This window comes from Pipistrellus kuhlii, unplaced genomic scaffold (genome assembly GCF_014108245.1).
Source record: "Pipistrellus kuhlii isolate mPipKuh1 unplaced genomic scaffold, mPipKuh1.p scaffold_m20_p_80, whole genome shotgun sequence".
Taxonomy (NCBI): Eukaryota; Metazoa; Chordata; class Mammalia; order Chiroptera; family Vespertilionidae; genus Pipistrellus; species Pipistrellus kuhlii.
In genome coordinates this window covers 394,428-419,104 of record NW_023425585.1, presented here as the reverse complement: position 1 = coordinate 419,104, position 24,677 = coordinate 394,428, and the positions used below count along the sequence as shown (strand labels likewise).

Here is a 24,677-nt window from a genome sequence, read left to right as displayed (position 1 = left end):
TGGCTTGTGCCCTGACTGAGAATCCACCAGCAACCTTTTAGTGCACAAGACAATGCCCAATGAACTGAGCCACGCAGCCAGGGTGACTGCTCACTTTTAATGCCTCCTGTGCCAGGATAAGAAGTTGAAATTAATCCCAAACCTCATGGAAGCAGCAAAAGAATAGACACAAATCCAAGGAACAGAACAGCCGGGAAGAGACCCACACTTCTCCAGTGGACTGATCTTCGCCAAGTGAACAAAGGCAGTTCAATGGAGGAAGATGATCTTTCTGACAAATGGAGCAGGAAGAAATGAAAATTACATGCAGAAATACAAAAAAGAATCTAGACACAGAACTCACACTATTCATAAATGGTAACAAAATTAACTAAAAATAAATCATGGGCCTAATTGTAAAAGGCAAAACTATACAATTTCTAGAAGGTAGGTTAGAAAAAAATCTAGTTGGCCTTGAAATTCATAGTAAAATTTTAGATTCAACACCAAAAGCATGACCCATGACAGAAAAAATTGATAAGATGAACTTCATTAAAATTTTTTGCTTTGTGAAAGATATACCATTAAGAGAATGAAAAGACAAACAACAGATTGAGAGAAAATATTTGCAAAACATGTATCTGACAGAGAACTTGTACCCACAGTATATAAAGTACTTTTAAAATTCAACATAAGAAAATAGACAATCCTAATAAATAATGGACAAGAGATCTGGACACACCTCTTCCCTGAGAAGATGTACAGGTAACAGGTAATCACATGAAAATATGCTCAACATTTTTATTAGAGAACTAGTGGCCTGGTACATGAAATTTGTGCATGGGATGAGGGATGTCCCTCAGCCTGGCCTGCACCCTCTCCAATCTGAGACCCCTCGAGGGATGTCTGACTGCCAGTTTAGGGGATCAAACCTAAACCTACAGTCGAACATCCCTCTTGCAATCCAGGACTGCTGGCTCATAACCACTCACCTGTCTGCCTGCCTGATTGCCCCTAACCACTCTGCCTGCTGGCCTGCTCGCCCCCAGCTGTGCCCCCTGTGCCAGCCTGATCACCCCCAACTGCCCCCCCCCCGCCCCCATCAGCCTGATCACCCACAACTGCCCTCCCTTTTGGCCCCTAACCACCTTTACCTCAGCTCCACTGCCATGGCTTTGTCCAAAAAAATGTCTGGAAGGTCTCCTGGAAGGTCTTCTAGTCTAATTAGCATATTACTCTTTTATTAGTATAGATAGAGGCCTGGTGCATGGGTGGGGGCCAGCTGGTTTTCCCTGAAGGGTGTCCCGGATCAGGATGGGGGTTCCCTTGGGGGGCAGGGTGGCCTGGGCAAGGGACCTGTGGTGGTTTGCAGGCCAGCTACATGCCCATTGTGGTGGGGGTTCCTGCCGGAGGTGTGTGGCCAGGCTGGGTGAGGGGCTGAGGGCTGTTTTCAGGCTGGCCACACTCCCGTCATGGTGGGGGTTCCCACTGGGTTGCCTGGCCAGCCTGGGTGAGGGCTAATGGCTGTTTGCAGGCTGGCCATGCCCCCCAGCAGGGACCCTCACCCCATGGGCGCGTGGCCAGCCTGAGTAAGGGTCTGAGGGCCACTTGCAGACTCCTCCCTTGGCAGCCGGCCCAGGCGACAGTGACCCAAGCCTCCTGCGCACCCAGGCCGGCTCTATGTCTGCCACCCACAGGCTCCTTCTTCAGTGGCTGGCCTCCCGCACGCCCAGGCTGGCTCTGTGGCCACTGCCCACCTGCCCTTCCTTCAGTGGAGGCCAGGGCAGGTGGGGGAAATCGAAGCCTTCTGCTCACCCTGGCCAGCTCCATGTCCTCAACTCACAGGGCTCTCCTCTGGTGGCTGGCCTCAGGAGGGCAGGAAGCATGGTTTCCTCCATTGCCAGGGAAAACCCAAGCTTCACGCTCACTCTGTCTGGCTCTGTGACTGCTGCCATCTTTGTCCTGCTAATTTGCATACTCACTCCTGATTGGCTGGTGGGTGTCATGAAGTGACAGTCAATTTACATGCTTTTATTAGTGTAGATGAGAGGCCTAATGCATGAAATCCATGCATGGGGGTTGGGGCCTGCAGCCTGGCCTGCGCCCTCTCACAGTCCTGGCAGGTAGACATCCCACTCACAGTCCAGGATCTCTCTCTCCTTACCACCCACCTGCTCATGGCTTCTTAGCACTGCTGCAGAGGTGGGAGAGACTCCTGCCACTGCCACTATGCTTGCCAGCCGTGAACCCGGCTTCTGGCTGAGCAGTGCTACCCCTGTGGGAGTGCACTGATCACCAAGGGCAGCTCCTGTGTTGAGTGTCTGCCCCTGGTGGTCAGTGTGCACCATAGCAACCAGTCGTTTGGTTGTTCTGCCATAATGGTCGCTTAGGCTTTTATGATATAGATTGCACATTAAACAATGAGGTACATTACACAAATTTTCAAATGGCTAAAATCTAAAAGCCCTTCAATACAAGGCACTGATGAGGAAATCAAGGTGCAGGACGCCTCACTCTGCTGGTGGGGATGCAGAATGATGCAGCGACGTTGGAAGATGGTCTGGAGTCTCTTTCAGAGCCAAGCATCGTCTAGCACAGCCCTGAACATCTGGCTCCTAATACTCACCGGTGAGTCAAACTGACCTCCACACAGGCATCTGCTCGGAAATGCGGATAGCAGCTCCATCATATCACTTAGAACTGGGGCAACTCCTATGTCCTGAAACAGGTGGATGGAGACATTGTGGTCCACCCATACCACAGAATATTATCTATCTACCTCTCTCTATAAAAGGCTAAGCAACTGTCTGACTGTCTGAGCAGCCAGTAGGTATGATGCGTACTGACCACCAGGGGGCAGACGCTCAGTGCAGGAGCTGCCCAGCTGTGGTAACTTGGCAGCAGTGGGTCTCAGTGACACGCCCCAAAACCGGAGAGGAGGGAGCCCGATTCTTCGCAGGGCCAGGGGATTCCACCTTCGGCCGCGGGCTATGTTGTTGCTGGGGCACAATCGGCCTGAATCTGGTTACTGCTCACTTGTGTTTGGGTTCCACACCCTGTTTGCGTTCCACAGCAGCTTTGCAAAGTGCCCTCTAGCACCCTGGGTCCCCTCAGGGGATGTCGGGGAGCTGGTTTTGGCCCAATGGACACCACCGGCAGTCCATCTACAATCAGGCAGTCCGGCTACAAGCAAATGCCTGAAGCAGACTCACTAGGAGGGGCAGGGGGCTCAGGCCGCTGCAGAACTAAGTGGGGATGGTGAGTGGCTCACTCCTCCAGTCCATCAGGTTGCTCCCCGGGGTGGGGGGTGGGGGGTGGGGGTGCAAGCTCTGCCACCAGTACCCTGGGCGTGACCGTCTGTGAATTGGCTGAGGGACCCCACCTGCCAAGGGACCCTGCTCGCTTCACAAATGCCCTTAGAGCCACGGCCCTGCCCCAAGTGCCAGGAAGGGACAGAGGGAGATTGGCTCCAGGGCTTGTCCACTCACCTTGCCCAGTCCCGCCCCACCGGCCACCTTCTAATTAATTTCCTTTCAATATTCATGAATCTGTGCACCAGGTCACTAGTTCAACAATTAAAAGAAATGAGTCAGCAAGCCACAAAGAGATGTGGAGGAACCGTTAATGCCTATTGCCAAGTGAGAAGTCCAGTATTTTACGCTTTATTCTGGACAAAAGAAACAAAGGGACAGTAGAAAGCCGGAGGTAGCCAGGGGTTCGGGGGGTGCAGTGCACAGATGAGGCACAGGGGGCCTTTGGGGTGACAAGACGACGCTGCAGGTACAGTCATTGTGCTACTCATCATGCACTTGTTCACATCCTTAGCACAGAGTGAGCCTTAATGTGCACAAAACAAACTTATTTAGGAGGCCGATCACCCAGGAGAGGAATGCAGGCGGTGACAGGCTGCGGCAGGCAGTCTGGCTGCAAGCAAATGCCTGAAGCAGGCTCACTGGCAGGGGCGGGGTTCAGGCCGCTGCAGAACTAAGTGGGGATAGTGAGCAGCTCGCTCCTCCAGTCCATCAGGTTGCTCCCAGGGGTGCGGGTGCAGGCCCTGCCACCAGTACCCTGGGCATGACCGTCTGTGAACAGGCACAGGCGGCCGAGCCAGCATTTCCTGCTGGATCTGAGGCACAGCCGAGGGCGGAGGCTCGAGGAATTAGAGTTGGAGACAGTAGAACTCATGTTTCACTTAATATGTGCATTGATGTTGGTTCCTTAATCATAATGAATATACCACATCTATACCTATACCTATACCTATACCTATACCTATACCTATACCTATACCTATACCAGAACCTGTACCAGTACCTGTACCTGTACCTGTACTTGTACCTGTACCTGTACCTATACCTGTACCTATACCTATACCAGAACCTGTACCAGTACCTGTACCTGTACCTGTACCTGTACCTGTACTTGTACCTGTACCTATACCTGTACCTATAACTGTACCTGTACATGTTCCTGTACCTGTACCTGTACCTGTACCTCTCTACCTGTACCTATATCTGTACCTGTACCTATACCTATATTTATATCTATACTTATACCTGTACCTGTACCTACACTTGTACCTACACCCATGCCTGTATTTATATCCATATCTATAACTACACCTATACCTACACCTGTACCTGCACTTATACCAGGGGTGGTAACATTTGGCCCTTGGGCTGTATAAGGCCCATGAAATCATTTGGCCTGGCCCTTCCAAGGCATTAGGGGTGAGTTAATTAATTTGACCAAATAAAGCAGGTTAATTTTAAAGTTGATAATTTTGTATGGCCCACGGATATTGTTATAAATATCCAAATGGTTCTTGGCAGAGAAAAGGTTTCCCACCCATATCTATATCTATACCCATCTATACCCATACTCATACCTATACCTAAACCTACACCTATACCTAGACTTGTATCTATACCCATACCTCTACTGACACCCGTACCTGCATTTATATCTGAACTGTTAACATAAAAACATGCAAACCTGTAAATAAATTTTGTGAATTTATTTGAGCCAAGTAACAATGATGAGATTTGTGCTTTCAGGGGACCAGGAAAAGGAAAATTACTGACATTCCCAGGATATGTTATCGCAGATGCAAAAGGACAGCAGGCTCAGTGAAGGTAAAGGTTGGCCTTTGTCAGGGATCATGCTGGCCTAGGACGTGACTGTCCACATCACTGCTTTTGTTAAAGTTTTCATTTCAGACCATCCTTTGTGGCTATTTTAGGTCTGTGAGTTGCAAAACCGCCATGCAGGCCTCCCCTGGGCTGGGCAGGTTAGCACATCCACAATACCTGTCCCTGTCCCTGTCCCTGTAATTACCTCCACTTCTATACCTATGTCTATATCTACATCACATTTGGTTCTGCTCCCTGGGAACTGATCCACCCAGCAGAGGCAACTCCAGCAGAGAACACGGCTGAGCCGAGGCTCGAGCAGGGCAGTGTGTGTGTGTGTGTGAGCTGGCAAGGCCCGGGGCTGCCTCCGAGGAGGTGGTTTCCTCCCACGTAGAGAGAAGCACAACACCCATCGGGTAGACACACATTTTTAAATCCTCACTCTCACCTGAAGAGCATGGGATTATCTAAGAAGCTAGGCCACAGTCCTGACAGCAGGCTGCTGTTCTCAGAGGGAGATGTGGGTGAAGGAGAGTGTGGTGTAATAATGTGTGTGCTGCAGACAAAATGATCAGAATGTGGTGCTCCCCACAGAGATGCCATTCCTGGGTGAGAAGCCCCGGGAGAGAAGCGAGTTTGGGAAAGCTCAGCAAACGCCACTTTTGTTTCCTTAGTGACACATCTGTGAGGGACAGCTTCCCCTTTAGTCAAAATGTCCTTCATCAGGACTTAAACATGAGACAGAAACCAGAAAAAATCTCAGAAGAATTCACAGGCAGCAAAATATCAGACACCATATTGTAGCAATATCTTTACCAATACACCTCTTAGGGCAATGGAAACTAAGGAGAAAATAAGCAAATGGGACCATATCAAAATAAAAGCTTCTGCACAGCAAAATAAACCATCAACAAAACAACAAGAAAGCCCACTGCATGGTAGAACGTATTTACAAATGTTATCTCCAATAAGGGTTTAATTTCCAACATTTACAGGGAACTCATACATCTTAACAAAAGGAAGATAAACAATCCAATGAAAAAATGGACAAAGGACTTAGATACTTTTGAAAGTGAACATACAGAAGGCCACGAGACATATGAAAACATGCCCAAAGTCACTAATCATCAGAGAGATGCAAATCAAAATGACAATGCAGCCGAAGCCAGTTTGGCTCAGTGGTAGAGTGTCAGTCTGCGGACTGAAAGGTCCCAGGTTCGATTCCAGTCAAGGGCATGAACCTTGGTTGTGGACACATCCCCGGTAGGGGGTATGCAAGAGGCAGCTGGTCGACGTTTCTCTCTCATCGATGTTTCTAGCTCTCTATCTCTCTCCCTTTCTCTCTGTTAAAAATCAATAAAATATATTTTTAAAAAATGACAATGCAGTACCATTGTACACCTGTCAGAATGGCTATTATCAACAAATCAACAAATGACAAGTGCTGGCGAGGATGCAGAGAAAAAGGAACCCTTATGTACTGCTGGTGGGAATGCAGACTGATGCAGCCATTGTGGAGAGCAGTATGGAGTTTCCTCAAAAAATTAAAAATGGAACTCCTATTTAACCCAGCAATTCCACATCTAGGAATATATTCCAAGAAGTCAGAAATACCAATCAGAAAGGATATATGCATCCCTATGTTCATAGCAGCACACTTCACCACAGCTAAGATCTGGAAACAGCCCAAATACCCATCAGCAGATGAGTGGATAAAAACACTTACCATTTGCAACAGCATGGATGGACCTGGAGAGCATTGTGCTAAGTGAAATAAGCCAGTCGGAGAAAGATAATTATCACATGATCTCACTCATTTGTGGAATATGCGAACAACATAAACTGATGAATAAAAATAGAGCCAGAGACAGAGAAGCATCGAACAGACTGTCCAACCTATGAAGGAAGTTGAGGGTTGAGGGGGTAAGAGATCAACTAAAGGACTTGTATGCATGCATATGAGCATAACCAATGGACACAGACACTAGGGGGGTGAGGGCATGTGCTGAGGGTTGGGAGTGGCCAGGGAGAGGTCAATGGGAGAAAAGGAGACATATATAATACTAAAAAATATTTTAATTTAAATTAAAAAATGATTACTGTAAAAAAAACAAAAAATTCATTTTCCTCTAGAAAAAATGAGTGATTTTATGCCCATGGGCGGTGAGGGGGATGGGGATGCCCTTTGTTGCCCTGGCTGGTGCACAAAAAAGGTAGCAGGCTATATTCCTGGTCAGGGCCCATACCTAGGTTGGGGGTTCAGTCCTTGGTCGGGGTGCATACAGGAGGCAACAAATTGATCTTCCTCTCTCCCCTCCTTCTCTCTCTCTAAAAATCAATGAAAAAATATCCTTGGGTGAGGATTATATAAATTTTAAAAATGCCATTTATTTATAAGTATTAAGCAAACAAGAGGGGTGCTAGCACACCATTTGCCTGAATAGAAGCTCATTTTTCTCATTTATGAAACTCATTTGAGAAAATTACCTTTGAATACATAATTTGAGATCAGTAAATGAGCCTGGACTTCTTTAGTAATTTGTTGAGTATGAATAAGGAGCAAAAGTCTTGTGAATTACGAAGCAGCCACATGATCCCATTGAAGGCGGTTTGTGAAAGATGGCCACATGACTGGCAGGTTGCCGGGAGGCTCCAGGGCAATGGACTTCACTCAGTCATCACGGTGAATTGTACTCGCTGTTTCCGGCCCGGAACTTCCACAGAAATGGCTGGAGGGTGGATGTGTCATGGACACCGTGTTAGTTAAACGGTGGTGGAGAGACCGGGACAAAAGGCTGGGCCTGTGCCTCCTGGGACCTCCCCGGGCATCCGTGCTGCCAGCGGAAGCAGTGGCTGCTGCTGCGTGCTCTCCGGCTGTAAGCGATGTTTTCTACTCAGTAGAAACACTCATTCTTTCTGGTTTGATTCCTGCCAGTGATACATGTTTTGCACTCACATCCTAATAAAAGCCCAGGGTTGTAACCTGTAAAGACCGATCAGACCAAAGGCTGACCAACCGGAAGTCAGTGCTGGGTTGCCGTGGTGACCTTCACATGGCACATGCTATGGGCTCCACTGGTCGGCTCCCCCCCAGCCCATAGAGACTGGCAAGCTGCAGCCGTGAGCCCAGGCCCAGCCGCCCTGCGATCATGGAGAGAACAGGCCAGGCCGAGCCACCCCACAATCACGGCAAGAACAGGGAGAACAGGCCAAGCAGAGCCTGGCCAAGCAGCCCCACAATCCCAGGGGAAGAAGCCGCTCCACTGACCAACCTGCACTAGGGACCTGTTGGGGCGGGTGGTATGGAGTCTGGGGCCTCCAGCCTGCAGTCACAAGAAGTCTCCCTCTCCCCAGAGTTAGGAGCACCAGCCCAGGTCTACCCAGCAGCCTGGTCCTGCCTGTGGGGGTGAGTACCTGCAGGCTGAGGCTTGATCCCCACGCATTTGCAGTAGAAGACAGTGCCTCTGTTATTGCTGTGTGTCCGGAATTTTATTGGACAAATGCTTGGCGTCCGGGGCGCCAGCTTAGCAAAATCTTTTACGAGGAGAATTCTGTCTGGGTTTCCTCAAATTCCCTCAGCCCCTACTCACCCCTCTGAAAAGGCCCAGAACAAGTGAGGCCCCTTAAATAACAATCAGAGGTCTCCAGCAACGTGGGCCTCTCTCATCACAGTCATTTGGACTGGATGGCATTTAAGTATTTATCTAGGCACCATGACAGAGAAAAACAAGCTCAAGTCATGGTCTCTGCCCTTAAAAATTCACAATCTTATTAGAGCGAGTGGATGATAACAGCACAGTAATGACATCAGAATGTAAGGCAACGATACAGAGACGAACAGAGGCAATTTCTAGAGTGATTTTCCAATAGTACAAAGAGTATGTGCTGTGAATTAAATTTTAAAAAATGTGTGGAAGAAGCTGCTTCATGAGTATGGCATCCCTTCCTATTTTAAGGAAGCTGAGTTCCATGTGAACTGTGAACTATGCTATGATACCTGAGGCACAGGTCTCTTTTCAAGAGAGAACCTGCCACCTGGAGGGCGGGCCTGTGATGGCCGCCGGCTGCAGGGTGGGCCCCGTGCTCCCTGGACAGCAGTGCTTCACAGCGCACTGCTGCAGGTGGCGGAAAGGCACCAGAGGTGAGGCCAGGGGCTCAGAGCGGACCTGGGTTCAGTGGCCTCGGTACTTGGGTTCTGGCCAGGAAAGAATTCAGAGCCAGGACTCAAACACTGGAGAACATGTATGTAGAAAACCACAGAGGTGGAAGGAGCGGTTCATAGAAGCAAAGGGCTTAGGGAACAAGTCACAGAGGCGAAGGAAGGCCCTGGGCGCTTAGAAGTGAGGAGGTAAAGATGGCGGCCCTGAGGGGTTAGGGGAGGCCCAGGGAGGAGCTCCCGGGAAGATGCAGCAGCTTCCAGGTGAGTCCTTTCTGGGTGTGTGTGGTCTCCAGGGCGGACTGGCTAGCGCCAGGGAAGGGTCATATCTAATGCAGCTGATCCCGAGACAAAACTGGTCCGGTTTTGCTGCTTTTCTGGGCCTGGAGCTGAAATGCAACTGAGGCCTCCATGTTATCTTGAGGGAGGAAAGGTCATCCTTGGGTCACACTACCTTTGCCCTTTGCTAGACTTCCAGGGCTTTCCGCCCCGTGACCTCTGTGCCTGGCCCACCTTGCTTGCTCTGCACATGTCTGTGCAGCTGCCTCCCGTGTCACAGGGAGCACACGGGCAGTTCCTGGACGGACTGCTGATTGCCGAGCCGCAGCCAGGCCCCTCCTCTGTCCTCACCGCAGGATTTCCTCTTATCTGGGGAGCACTGTGCCCGACAAAAGCTCAAGCACCTCGTCTGCGCCCAAGGTCATTTTGTGGCTGGAGCTCCAGGAGCACCCTGCAAGGCGATGTCCAGCCTGGCCTTCCCGCCTTTCTCCCGTCCCCCCCCCCCCCCCCACGCCCACCCCTCACGCTGCATGGGGTTTAGATGCCCTGCCTGGGCCAAAGACACCCCAGGGCCCGGGAGGCAGCCTGTAGCAGGAGGGCACCTGCTGGGCACACAGAGCCAGCTCGTGTGGCTGCGGTCCGGCTCTGGCCCACCGGCTCCACAGTTCCCCTGCAGGAGGAAAAACAGAACGCCGTCTTGTCGGAGCCACTGCTACTTCATTTGCAGCAGGAATAAATCCTAATGCACACGGAGTGCCATGATTATTTATTAAAAATATATTTTTAATTGATTTTTTATAGAGAGGAAGGGAGAGGGCTAGAGAATTAGAAATACCAATGAGAGAGAAACATCCATCAGCTGCCTCCTGCACACCCCCGCACTGGGGATGTGCCCGCAACCTGGGGCCCTTCGGTCTGCAGACCGACACTCTATCCACTGAGCCAAACCAGCTAGGGCAATGTCTTCAGATTTTAAACACGGTTCAGGGAGAACTGTAGCATTAACAGTGCCAGCCACCCTCAGTTCTCACAGCGACGGGGCACGTTTTCCTCTTATAGGTGAGGACGCTCAGCTCAGGGACCAGCTGTCATCAGCAAGGACGGGTTCCAGCCGGCGGAAGCCAGAGGAGCCTGGCCCTAAGCCCTCCTCTCCTGAGGGCCAGGGCAGCAGGGACATGCCCACCTGTAACCCGGCCCCATTTCTCCTCCTGGGACCAAACCATCAGGACCTGCCCCCTGGCCTCCCTCCCACGTGCCCGCCGGCCAGGGCCTCCGGGCCTCTTCAGTGTCCCCCCGGAGCTGCTGTGGAGGTTCCTGTGGAGGCTCGTGTCCCTGGGTCCCTGGTGGCCACAGGTGTGTGGCCTCGGGACCTCCTCATCGTCTTAAAAATTATCAGAAGCCTCAAAGGGCTGTTGTTTTGTGGAGATAATTTATATTTATCACTTTAGAAATTAAAACAAAACACCTTTAAAAACATCAACAAATCAACAAACAACAAGTGTTGGCGAGGTTGTGGAGAAAAAGGAACCCTCGTGCACTGCTGGTGGGAATGCAGACTGGTGCAACCACTGTGGAGAACAGTGTGGAGTTTCCTCAAAAAACTGAAAATGGAACTTCCATTTGACCCAGTAATCCCACTCCTAGGAATATATCCCAAGAAACTAGAAACACCAATCAGAAAGGATATATGCACCCCTATGTTCATAGCAGCACAATCTACAATAGCTAGAATCTGGAAACAGCCTAGGTGCCCGTCAGCAGATGATTGGATCAAAAAACTTTGGTACATCTACACAATGGAATACTATGCTGCCATAAAAAAGAAGGAATTCTCATCATTTGCAGCAACCTGGATAGAACTAGAGAACATCATGCTGAGTGAAATAAGCCTGTCAATGAAAGAGAAATACCACATGGCCTCACTCATCTATGGATATTAAAAAACATTATAAACTGACAAACCAAAAGATAGATATAGAGACAGTAAAGCAACAAGTAGACTGTAAAATTACAGCGGGGAGAGTAGGGAGATCTGGGGGAGTTAAGAGATCAACCAAAGGACTTGTATACATGCATATAAGTACAACTAATGGACACAAAACTCTGGGGAGGGAGGGTATGTATGGGGGGGTCAATGTTAAAATATGTACACAGATAATAATTTAATAAAAAAAATAAAAGATAAAATAAAATGAAATAATGAGTTAAAACTTAAAAAAATATTTAAAATAACAGTTAAAAATCCATTACTATTCATATAAATAACATTTTCAATGAAAATACTATATTTTTCAAAACATAAAGTTAGGGCCTGGCTGTGTGGCTCAGTAGTAGAGGAGATCAAGGTTCGATTCCAGCCCAGATTGTGAGCTCGACCCCAGGGGGGGGCGTCTAGGAGGCAGCCAGTCACTGATTCTCTCTCATCATTGATGTTTTTGTCTCTCCCTCTCCCTTCCTCTCTGGAATCAATAAAAAATAATTTAGGAAGTAGGAAGAAGAACGGTGTTCTTGCACGGTTCCCGGTTTTTCCGTCCTGTGCTGTTGGTCAGCTGGCTTCTCCCGTCTGCTTACAGACTTGGCAGGGTGATTGGCAGACCCACCAGAGAGGAGGTTCCCCACCCCCCCACCGCTGCTGTAACAGTTAAAAGGCTCCAGCCATTGCCCTACATCCCTGGAGGGAAAGCCACCCTGGCGGGGAGTCGCTGGTCTAGGTGGACAGACAGTGGTGACACAGCCAGCAGGAGACGGGAGTGGGCAGGGCCACGCGTGCCCTCCGCCCTGAGCCCCGGCACCTTCCCCCTGTGTCTGCGCCTTCACCCTGAGCCCGGGCACCTTCCCCCTGTGTCTGCACCTTCCCCCTGTGTCTGCACCTTCCCCCTGTGTCTGCACCTTCACCCTGAGCCCCGGCACCTTCCCCCTGTGTCTGCGCCTTCACCCTGAGCCCCGGCACCTTCCCCCTGTGTCTGCACCTTCCCCCTGAGCCCCGGCACCTTCCCCCTGTGTCTGCGCCTCCCCCTGAGCCCGGGCGCCTTCCCCCTGTGTCTGCGCCTTCACCCTGAGCCCGGGCACCTTCCCCCTGTGTCTGCGCCTTCACCCTGAGCCCGGGCACCTTCCCCCTGTGTCTGCACCTTCACCCTGAGCCCTGGCACCTTCCCCCTGTGTCTGCGCCTTCACCCTGAGCCCCGGCACCTTCCCCCTGTGTCTGCACCTTCACCCTGAGCCCGGGCACCTTCCCCCTGTGTCTGCACCTTCACCCTGAGCCCCGGCACCTTCCCCCTGTGTCTGCACCTTCCCCCTGAGCCTGGGCACCTCCGCCCTGTGTCTGTGCCTCCCCCTGAGCCCGGGCACCTTCCCCCTGTGTCTGCACCTTCCCCCTGTGTCTGCACCTTCCCCCTGTGTCTGCACCTTCACCCTGAGCCCGGGCACCTTCCCCCTGTGTCTGCGCCTCCACCCTGAGCCCGGGCACCTCCGCCCTGTGTCTGCGCCTCTGCCCTGCATGGGGCACCTTCCCCCTGTGTCTGCGCCTCCGCCCTGTGTCTGCGCCTCTGCCCTGAGCCCGGGAACCTTCCCCCTGTGTCTGCGCCTCTGCCCTGAGCCCGGGAACCTTCCCCCTGTGTCTGTGCCTCCGCCCTGCATGGGGCACCTTCCCCCTGTGTCTGCGCCTCCCCCTGAGCCCGGGCACCTTTCCCCTGTGTCTGCACCTTCACCCTGAGCCCGGGCGCCTTCCCCCTGTGTCTGCGCCTCCGCCCTGCATGGGGCACCTTCCCCCTGTGTCTGTGCCTCCGCCCTGCATGGGGCACCCTCCTGGTTTGGCAGCCTTGAGCTCGGAGAGAGCATGGGTCGGGCTCGGGCAGCTCAGCTTCGAAATGGCTCTGACTCAGAGGTGTGGTGGCCTCCGGGGCTCTCCAGGTCTCATCTGGGTGGCTGAGGGTCGGACCAGAGCAAACATCCAGAGTGCCTGACGCCAGGCCTGGCGTGGGGTTCTCCGTGAAGTGACTTCTCTCACCTTTCTGTTGTGCTTGGGGAGGAGGAAGCCCAGACGTGGCCTCCCTGGCTGCTGTCCCTGGGCAGACGGGGTGGTGGGAGGGGCCTGGCATTGGGGACGGGAGGCAGAGAGGGCTGGCCCGCGTGGGAAGCCACAGCCTGAGTCAGAGATGAACAAGCGGCGCTGAGGTGCATGTGATTAACAGGAGGGAGAGCAAGGCGGGAGCCATGCTCAGGGCTCTGCCAATCCCGGCCGAGGCAGCACTCCTCGCAGCCTCGCTGCTTCCCCCGCCACTTGCACGCGTGAGCCTCCCAGGTGGTGCCGTCTGCTAACGGAGCTTTGGGGGCAGGTGTGTGCTTCCATTGCACCCACACACCACATACACATGTACACACTAAGACATACATACGCACACACAAACACACTACACACACCACATATACACACCACAGACTCATGCGCATGCATACACTTACAAACACATTGCATATGCCACACACATGCAGACATACACACCGCACATACTACACACATGTTCACACCACATGCACACTAACAGACACACATAGCACATTCACACACATGCACACACACCTATTGGCACACCACACACACACACACACACCACGCACACTTTCCCTTGGGGAGAATTGCTATATTAGGCCTCGCCTGGGAGCCTGATACACACAAAGCGGTAATCGCTGGAAATGACTGTGTGGAGCTCCACAGACTCGGTGCTCTACTTACCTAATTACCCTGCCCTTGAGATATTTTTGTTTAAAGCTAGCAGAAGAGTGTTGCCATAGCAACCTGCTGTGGGCTGCTGCTGGGAAGCTCTGAGTGGGTTGAAGCACCATCACCATCACCGCCAGCCCCCGGCGTTTCCCACTGGCTTCCTGGGGAGGGGACAGGCTGACAGCCACAGGAGAAAGTGTGGACTGGGGAGGCTCGGAGCAGCGTGGTTACTGTAGGACTGGACGTGGGGCCAGATGACCTGGACCCGGCGTTGCCAGTGATTCCTTATTGGCAATGGCCTCCAGCTGCCTGGGGCAGTGGTGGGAGCAGGTGCTGGCAGCGGGGGACACAGGGCCTGTTTGACCCAGCCCAGGCCCGTCCCCACGGCTCCAACCCCGCAGGGGCCCCACCGGAGCCTCTCAGGAGCCACTCCTTCCTTCCCTGGTTAACCCGAGGGAATTCCGGTCAGGAAAGTAGAGTTCCGGTAGAATAAGATGGTCCAGCCTGGATGACTAACCCAACAGTAATGAACTTCCTTTTCAAAGATTTCTAAAAGCAAACTCATCCCATTTTCTCCAAAGGGAAAAGTACATACATTTATTTCCCCGATCAAAATGAGAACTAATCTTGGAAGCTGAGGAAACACTGCGGGTGTCTAAGAGGTGGCCTCACAGGTCGGGGCGCGACCAGGAGCTTCTCGGTCAGGGCCTGTCTGGGGCGGAGACGAAGATGGGATCCAGAGAGGAAGGGAGGCCATAGGAAAAGCGGGAGCAGCGCCATTTCTCCCACGTCCACACTTTCTCCTGAAACCCCACCTCTCATCAGCTCGACATTCAGAAAGACAAGGAGCAAAAATGTCACACACAAACCTGGAACGCATGCTCCCGCCTCCCGGCTGTGCAGACACGGACCTCAGGGGAGGCACCAGGTCTGAGGTGAGGCCCCCACCTGCCTTCCTGCCCTCTCGTCCCCCATCTAACCTACCGCTGGGCCCATTGGGAAGCCAAGGGAAGCCAAGCCCTGTCCCGCTGCCCTCACACCTGACACACGCTCTGCCTGCACTTTTCATTCACCAGCGGAAGTGTGGTTCACATAAATGCGCCCCACTTTCCAGTGACCTGCAATGGCTCAGGTCACTCCTCTCCCCTCTCCGCGGCTCCACAGTCAACGTCACACTCACTACCTCCGTGGGCTCCTGCCTCCTCTGGTCAATAGACCTCAGCCTCAGGTAGCTGACTTAGGGCCTGGTGTCTCCTCGGTAAATGGGGTCAATGCGGGCCCTTCCTTCAGGATGCACTGTGAAGCTCCAGTGCGTTATTAACGCCGAGTGCGGAAGCCAGGGGCCTGCCCGCTCAGTGCCGGGACCCCTCCACCCGCGTGCCCTGCAGGCTTCTCTCCTCTGAACACACCACTCCCTCCCCGCTCCCGTCAGCAGGCCTCTGTGAGCACAGCCCGCATGCCACAGGCCGGCTCTTCCCTGTCCTCTGCCTTCCTCGAGGTCTGTGTGAGCAAGTTTATAGTGACGTCAGCCAGCCTGGTTCCCCGTGCGTGTGAGCTCCTGGAGGCACAGGCCATTCTGACTCACGTTTGGTCACCAGCGCCTCCTAGAATGTCGAGTACACGGTGCCTAATCGTATTTACAGATAAACATCTATCAGCACAGACGCTGGGCCAGCCGCTGGCTCTGCTGACGGGCCAGCCTGCTCCAAGGCCCTCACTTGCCTCCCACCAGCCTCACAGCCAGAGCCCAGCTCGTGCCCAGCACCTGCTCCGTCTCTGGTGGGTTTCCACTCCACTGAGAAGGGCCAGCCCGCGTACCATGGCCTCCAGGTCCTGCAGGGCCTTTGCAGGCTGTGCCGTCTCCCTGTGCTCAGGTCTCCAGCTGCCCCGCCCCTCCTGCTCTGCCCCAATTGGATCAAGGCACTTTCACTGGCTCCTGCCGATATTTGGAATATTATTTCCTACCGGAGGCCCGTTGCACGAAGAGATTCGTGCAATAGGCCTTCCTTCCCTTGGCTTCCAGCGGTTTTCCTCTGGCACCTGGGACCCAGGCCTTCGCTCAGGCCAGAGTCTGCCAACTTTGCCTGCAGTCTTGTCTTCACTGAGGCACTCTGCTCCTGTAGATCCCTTCACCCCCCCCACCCTCCTCTCATGGCAGGTGTTCTGCCCCACCTGGCCACTCCACACCTGGAGTAGCTGAGCGGCCGCCATTGTTGGTCTTCTAATTTGCATACTCACTCTGATTGGCTGTGGGTGTAGTGGAGGTACAGCCAATTTGCATGTTTGTCTATTATTCCGTAAGATGCTCCTTCCACTGCTCCTTATTGCACATCCATCCAATCACAGGTCTGACACCACCTCTTCCTCTCTGTCCGCCTCTCCTGCCAACTCAGCTCCAGGAGCCCTTGTCACCCAGTTGCCTTGTCCCATCAATTGTGGATTTTTTTGAGGGCCTGGGCAGATCTGGAATTACTTATCTGTTTCTGGGTGACTTCTGGGGTGACCCCACCAGGGTGGGCTCTGTCTGCTTGCTCTCCATACTCCCAGCACCTGCCACAGCGTAGGTGCTCCCAAGACATGTCTGAAAGGAATAAATAATAATTAGATAATGCTCTGTGTGTCAGAGAGAGGGTGGGGATATTGTGTATCATGCTGGACTAGTCCCTGCCTCCTCAGCAGCTAGGTCCCAGAATGAAAGCTAAGCCAGCATGTGGAAAGCTCCCTGGATGCTCTGGAAAGTATGAGGCTAGGGTGCTCTGGCAGGGGCGCCTTCGGTTGGAGCATTATCCCATTCACCAAAGGCTGTGGGTTCGATTCTTGGTCAGGGCACATACCTAGGTTGCGGGTTTGAGTGCATATGGAAGGCAGCTGATTGACGTTTCTCATAGCGATGTCTCTCTCCCTTCCTCTCTCTAAAAATAAATAAATAAACCAAAGCATATCCTAGGGGAGGATTAAAAAATGCCTAATTAAAGAAGCAATTAGAGAGACAAAGGTGACACGCGTGGACGAGTGAGCAGAGGGCTTGCTTCTGTGAACCGGCAGTGAATGTGGCAGCCACTGGGCTCTCAGGGAGGAAGAGCTAGTCCTCGGCGAGGGGAGCGCACACAACTAACACTGTGTGTTGTCATCCACCATGTTCACCCGCAGCCACTCCCTGCCGGAAGCACCTCTGTCAGAAGCTGTGACTTTGGCAAGTCATGCCCCTGCCCATTCCTTTCTGCTGAAATAGGATGTTCATCTGGATCGTTTAGACCCCATTCAGCCTGTCTGTTGGAGCTATTCCTAGCTGACGTAGGACGAACCAGGATCTCCTTTGATTTCAGTGCAAGATGTCAGTTCTTGCTGGGTCTTCATCCATGTGCCTCAAATCCAATGCCTTCAATGGTCACTCTCTTGGGTGACCTTCTCTCCTTTTAATTTTTTTATCCTCACCTGAGCATGTTTATTGATTCTAGAGAGAGGGGGAGGGAAAGAGAAACAAAACAAACATCGATGTAGGAGAGAAACACTGGTTGTCTCCCATATGCACTCGACTCGGAATTGAACCCCAAACCTATGCACTCTGACCGGGAATCACACCTGTGGCCATTCAGTATATATGACGGCATTCCAGTCAATGGAGCCACCAGCCAGGGCCCTTCTCTCCCTGTAATGTCTCTCCTCTTGGATATCATTTCTGAGCGGCTGCCCTGAGCTTGGTGCTCTCTGCCATTTGGCAAGGCACCGTCACCCTTTCGGCAAGGCCCCCAGAGAAGCCATGTGTCCTATGTGGTTCCTCAGAGACAGGTTGGCCCGTAACTAACCTAATAAATGTTTTCACCTTCACGGGAGGCTTTTCCGACATTGTGAATGCATCTCCTGGCGATTATGGCCCCTCCACCTGCCTACATTTCTCAGCCGATTTCTCGCTGTGCTAGCACGTTGCCTTCACATTTCAAGGGCGCCTTCTGCATCCTCTTCCCCTAATCACTAGGTGTCTCCACTTTGTTTTGTTAATCCTCCCCTGAGGAAATTTTCCCACTGGTTTTAGGGAGAGGAGAGGAGAGAGGAAAGACAGAGAGAAACATCGATGTGAGAGAAACACGTGGATTGGTTGCCTCTTGCACAAGCCCCGACTAGGACCCTTGACCGGAATCTAACCCGGGACCTTCTGGCCTGCAGGCCGATGCTCTGTCCCCTGTGCCAAACCGGCCAGGGCCGTCTCTATTTCTTACTGGCAAAGCACAGCTCATGTGTCCTGTGCCCAGGAGCCTGTCTGCTTCAGAAAGCTGCCGGGGCCACACAGGAACGAACGTGTGTTCTCCTCACAGCTCTCGGCGTGGGGCAGACCCGGCAGCGGGCTGCGACTGTGGACCAGCAGTCCATCCTGCTGTAGACAACCCAGGCTGCCAGGCACTCAGAAGAACCTGGGTCAAGTCGCCTGTGCTCACTCTGAAGACTGTGCTGTGCGAGGAAACACACACTTTTCTCTCTTTCTTTTTCTCTCCCAATATTTTGAAATTCGGTTTGGAGACAGAATGCATAGACATTAGGATTTAAACTATTTATATTTTATTTGTTAATTCACACCCCCCCTCCCCCCCACCCCCTGCCCCGCCCCTGGCTGCTGGAGGCAGACAGATTGTCACTGCTGGGCTGAATTCTGTTCTGAGCGAGAGTTCTAGAAGAGTATCCACAGCCAGGTGGAGCAGCTGGGGTGGCCTGTCCTCCAGGCCCACCTGCAGCTGCCCTCCCAGCCCTGGGTGGCCAGGGCCACCCTCCAGCCACCTCTGCAGATCCCAGCCTGGAAACAGGAGGGTGAGAACTGGGACCATGCGATCTGTTACTTCTAATCCAAAATAATGGAAGGTGAGTCAGCCCCAGCTAAACCCCAGTCCTGCTGGGACTCTCCTTGTGGGGGGCAACTGCCCTTGGCATTGTTGGAACAGAAAACGAGGGAACCCCATGGTCTGCAGCAACACGAGGTGCCCTTTTCCCTTTTCTAGAAATTCAGAGCCTCTGGCGTGGGTAGAGGTATGGAGGAACTGTTTTCTGTGTATCTGCTGTGCAGGAGGCTTTCCTGCGGGTTCGCCCTGCACAGTGGAAGCTGTGTCCTGCCTCCTAATCTAATCTCCGTGGAAGCTGCAGAGGCCCAAGGGGGATGTCACAGCAACGCTGATTGGCTGCAGCAGCTTTGTTACAGTGCTGATGATTGGCTGCCTGGCGGTGGCTGGGCTTTAAATGAGACCTGCAGGCTGCGGATCCTGAAAGCATCTTCAGGACCAACAAGGTGACAGTCAGCTCTCAGGCATCCAGCCCCTCCTGCCCTTTCGTCTCCTTCCTGCCTGCGAACCCCAGCCCAGCAGCAAAGATGTGCAAAGGGCTGGCAGGGCTGCCCGCTTCCTGCTTGAGGAGGTAAGACGACCACCAGCCGACCCTGTCACACGTGCTGTTACCAGCCTGCTGTGGACCATGCTCTGGGATTAGGATCCCTGTGGTCAGTGGGGCATCGCGCCCCGCTTTCCTTCAAGACCAGCTAGAAACGGTGACTGAAGAAGTGTGTGTGCCCTGGTTTGGGCACCTCGGTGTTGCTGAGCTCGGCCTTGGTTCTGAGGACTGAACCTCCGGCCAGGTCAGCTGGTGGTCAGCAGGGAGGTGGGGTCCGCTTATCTCAGCTGTGAGGGTGCTGACGAGCACCCAGGGGCTCGCAGACTCAGGGCTGGGGCTCGCAGAGGGCAGACACTCTAGGTCTCCTCTGGGGGAAGACGCCCAGGGTGCGGGCGGCCCCTCCTGGGATGCACTGTGCAGTGTGGGCTGAGGCTCCGCACCGCCGTGCCCCATAAGCTAATGACGGTGACCTGCCCACTCCAGACGCCCCGGAGTGCGGTGGTCACACGCCTTGGTCATCGCAGGGCGCAGGGCTCGGTGGAAGGTCTCACCCCACACACACGGTCTTATCAGGTAGTGTGTCTTTAAGATGTAAGGAAATGTTTCCAGAGGATGCTTCTAGACTAGCCAGCTGAAGGACAGTGAACCCGTGTTACAGGAGCTCTCACCATGAGCTCTCTTCGTCTGCAGAAAAAGCATCCTCTTCTCCTCTCCTGCAAATGCCAACACCTAAAGTTCAAGTTGGAAATCTCCCAGAAGCACCGTGTCTGTGCATCCCAGGCGCGGCCTTTCTGAGGCTCGGCCACGCAGGGGAAGGAGTGCCTGTGCCTGCTCCTGCTCCTGGGGTTTGACAAGAAGCAGGAGGCTCTGGCAGAGAGTGATAGTGACACCCCCCCCCCCCCACCCATGTCTGACCCCAGGGGAGCAAGACTCCAAGCTTCACAGAAAATTGTACAAAGCGAGGGTGGGAGGCGGTATGCTCGCCAAGGAAAGACTGCTGAGCTCTGCCCCCCAGAGCAGCGGGAGGGGGGGTGGTGGTGGTGGTAAACCCCCATCAGAGGGTGAGCTGCTGGTCTGTCCTCTCCGGGAGCCACAGACCAGCTAGTCCAGCCCTTCATCCCAGCTCTGCCTGGGCTCAAGGTCACACTGATGTGTGTGTGTGTGTGGGCAGAGCAAATGCAGGTGTCCTGGCTCCAGCGAGCCACGGAGTCCTCATGGCTTTTATCATGGTGGTGGCATGTGTTGTAGGTCAGGCGCGGCCACTCCTGCATGAGGGGGCTGTGTGGTGATCGGTGCCTGGCAGAGCTCAGCAGGCCGTTCTGGCGAATGCCGTCCACTTGTCCAGAGGGTCCCCTTAGCCTCAGTCCCACAGCCTCCTCGACAACCTCTTCTGTCATTGCGGAGGAGCCTGCGCCGCGACCGGGGGAGGCAGAGAGGGAGCAGTCCTGCAGGGAGAGCGGACACTGCTTAGGGCAGCCCGGACCACCGGGGAAACGCACCTGGACACCCACTGATGGCACGGCCGTGACATGCTGCTCCTCATCCCACGGCTGTGCTTTCCGCCCTCTGATAGGAACGTCCAGCCACGCACTTCTTTCCAAATGACACTTCTCTTATAGAGCGATTGCTGGGCTTTTATAAAAAGGAGACCAAGCGAAGGACTAATCATATAACAAAAGCCTGAGTCACCATTACAGCGGAATGACCAGAGCGACCAGTTGCTCTGATGTGCACTGACCATCAGGGGACAGATGCTCAACGCAGGACTGCCCCCTGGTGGTCAGTGCACTCCCACAGGGGGAGCGCCGCTCAGTCAGAAGCCGGGCTCAGGGCTGGCGAGCACAGCAGCGGTGGCGGGAGCTCTCCCACCTCCGTGGCAGCGCTGAGGAGAGAGAGCCGAGCAGTAGGGGCAGTGAGCAGGCGGGGGGTAAGGAGAGGGGTCCAGGATTGTGAGAGTGATGCCTGTCTGTTGGCATAGGCAGGCCTAAGGTGGCAGGTGGCCATCCCCCAAGGGGTTCCGGACTATGAGAGGGCACAGGCCAGTCTGAGGGACCCCCTCCTCCCCAGTGCATGAGTTTCGTGCACCGAGCCTCTAGTTAAAGAGTAAGAAGGTTGAGCTGGAAGGTCTGTCTCTGAGTCCCGTTCCTGTTGCTTCTCCGGGTTCTTTTGAAGCCCCCAGTGCCCTTAGGGAGTGAAGTGCCTGCCGTGCAGAGAGTGCACAGGGGAGCAGTGCAGCTGAGGCTCCCTGTCCAGCCCTCTGCCAGCTGCACACCTGGCACAGGCGCAGGCGCAGGCGCAGGGTGCGGCCCACCTCCCTGGGCTGGAATCACAGGCCACCTTCCACAGGTGCCTGTGAGTCCTGGGGCCAGCAGCCAGCGGTGGCAACAGCAACTGCTGTCCAGGAGGTGGCGCCACAGGAAGGGGCCCTAACAGCCCCTGCAGCTCCCCAGTTCCTGCACCTCCAAGATGAGCCCCTTTTCAATGGGCCTCTGTGGAAGCCACACCTTGTGCTGCTGGTGGAAAGGCTGCCAGTGGCGGAGGGGCGGCCTCCCAGAACCCGGAAAGGAAGGGCTGCTACCTGGGCTCTCACTGGGCCCCAGGCAGGCGTAGGGCTCCTTGTCCTGGGAATTCACACACCTCCAGCTCCGCTTCCTAAGTGCAGCCAGGCGCCTTCTAAAGGAGCCCAGGCCCGCTAACACGCCCCGCTTCTGTGCAGCGCCAAAGGCATGAAGCACCGGCTGGGGGCGCTGCTGCAGAAGTCGGACTCCTGTGAGCACGGCTCCTCTCACAGCAGGAAGGACAACCTGGTGGTCTGTCCCAGGTAAGAGGGCGGGGAGGGCCTCTGCGGGGCAGGAGGGCTGTGGTGGATGGAGGGAGGGGGAGTTGCCTGCGGACAGGGCGTGGTAGGGCTGGGGAAGCCACGGCCCCAGTTAAGTAAGAATGTGTGTGTGTGTGTGTGTGTGTGTGTGTGTGTGTAGCAGGGGTGGGTGGGGGGTGGGGGGGTGGGGGTGTGTGTGTGCTCTAACCAACACCAGGCCGGCTTGGGCGAGAGGGAAATACCTGCGCTGTGTTTAGGCCTTCGTTTTCTCCGGGTTTGAATGGTGGCATTGAAACTCTTCTTCTCCAGGGTGAGCCAAGAGGAAGTCAAAAAGTGGGCTGAGTCGCTGGAAAACCTGATCAGCCATGAATGTGAGTCTGACCCCTCTGGGTTGGGGTCACGGCGCCCTGCATACACGCATCTCACACAACACAGGACAGCCTCAGGGGAGTCGGCCTGTTAGGCGTGTGACCCCGAGCTCGGTCACCTGCAGTGGGTGGTTCATGCAGAAACCGTGGGGAAAGCGTAGAGGAAAAAACTCCAAATACTAAGATTTCTTGCAGAATCCACTTCAGTTTCTCTTTCCCAAACCCCCGAAGTAGGGTGTGTAGCTAGGACTCAAGCAGATTAGGGTTACCTGGCCCCGAGTGACCCCACAAAGGCGGGGTAGGTGGTGGCTCAGACCCTGCCCTGTTCCCTCCGCGCCTGCCTGGGCTTCGTCACCCGCGGTGACAGCTCGCTCTCTCGGTCGCAGGCGGGCTGGCGGCGTTCCGGGCGTTCCTGCAGTCGGAGCACAGCGAGGAGAACCTGGAGTTCTGGCTGCGCTGCCAGGAGTACAAGCTCACCCCCGCGCCCTCGCAGCTGCGCCCCAAGGCCCTGGAGGTCTACGCGGAGTTCATCTCGGCCCAGGCGGCCCAGGAGGTGGGTGCGCGCAGCCGTCTGGTGGCGACAGTTCCCTGGGGTGGCATTGGGCGTTGGCCCTGCAGGCCAGAGTCCAAAAGGAGGAGCCGTGGACCCACTTGCTATCAGCTTGGCATCCCGCATGGGCCGGCTGGGCAAGGCCTCGTCCCAAGGCTGGGCGTGGCCAGACGGACCTCCCAGCACGCGGGAGAGAGCGGGCCGCTCCGCTCACGTGTGCGGGGCCCAGGTCTGCCCCGGCCTCCAGGCGCCGTGCTCACTGCCCGCCCCCCCTCAGGTCAACCTGGACTCGGGCACCAGGGAGCAGACCCGCCGGAACCTGCTGGCGCCCACCGCCAGCTGCTTTGACGACGCCCAGAGGAAGATCTTCCATCTGATGGAGAAGGACTCCTACCGCCGCTTCCTCAAGTCCCGCTTCTACCTGGAGCTGGCCGACCCTTCTGGCCGCGGGTCTGAGAAGCAGAAAGGGGCCAAGCGCCCGGCGGACTGCCCCCCGCTGGCCCCCCACTGCTCCTAACCCTCGCCCGGGGGCTGCTGGCTGGACTGCTTGGGGACTGCCCCGGGCCGGGGCCCACACTGCCCCGTGCGCACTACATGTAGTCTGTCCCGCTCATCAGAAAGCCTCCCTCACTGTCCGTGTTCCCCCAGGGCCGTTCTCCGCTCACCAGTTTGGCCCCAGGGTGGCGGGCAGGTGGGTCCACATCCTGTGACGTCCACGGGCTCCTGGGACTCTGAGACGGGACCTCCTCCATAGCTAGGCGTTTAGATGAGGTTCATCTATTGTGTGTATACGTGTGTGCATGTATGTACACGCATGTGCACATATGTGTGAACGCACAAATACACATGTCCCTGTAGGATGGACGGAGGGGCCAGGCGCTCACCACTAGTGTGAGGTGCTACACGCCTCAGCTCTAAGCCGCCTGGGACGGCCACATGCTGGAAGGGAAGAAGCCCGGCAGCTCCGGAGCCGCACCTGCTCACGGCGCTGCGCGGGCGGCAGTCCCAGGCGCCGGAGCGGGCGAGGACAGGACGGAGGGTTGTCGTGACCGGAACTGCTGCTGACCCTCTCCGAGGCAGGGGCGACGTGAAGGCGTTGTTTATGAGGATGTTTTGTACGAGCGTTCGCTGCTCGGCGTCATTCACGGCCCCCCCCTCTCCCCAGAGGGTCCTGAGCAGGAAGCCCGTCTTCATCCTCCCGGTGCCCCTCCCTCGGGCACCTGGTGCCCCTCCCACCGTCACACTCCTGAGCACGTGGCTGTGAAGCCAGGGGCTCCAGTGGAGCGCCGGGTGGTGCCCACGACT

At 54.7% G+C, this 24,677-nt stretch overlaps 1 protein-coding gene across 2 annotated transcripts; it reads left to right on the top strand.

Annotated features, from left to right (window-relative positions):
• The first annotated feature begins 19,450 nt into the window (after positions 1-19,450).
• Positions 19,451-24,349, top strand: RGS4 (regulator of G protein signaling 4). 2 transcript variants are annotated; one of them, XM_036425447.2, is made up of 5 exons: positions 19,506-19,663; positions 22,353-22,457; positions 22,764-22,825; positions 23,209-23,375; positions 23,650-24,349. In XM_036425447.2, exons 1-5 carry the CDS (start codon positions 19,620-19,622, stop codon positions 23,887-23,889), a joined length of 618 nt encoding a protein of 205 aa, XP_036281340.1. In that variant the 5' UTR covers positions 19,506-19,619; the 3' UTR covers positions 23,890-24,349. The 2 variants fall into 2 exon arrangements, with proteins under 2 accessions (XP_036281341.1, XP_036281340.1); XM_036425448.2 differs by lacking the exon at positions 23,209-23,375 and having other exon boundaries at positions 19,451-19,663; positions 23,650-23,720.
• Positions 24,350-24,677: the final 328 nt, after the last annotated feature.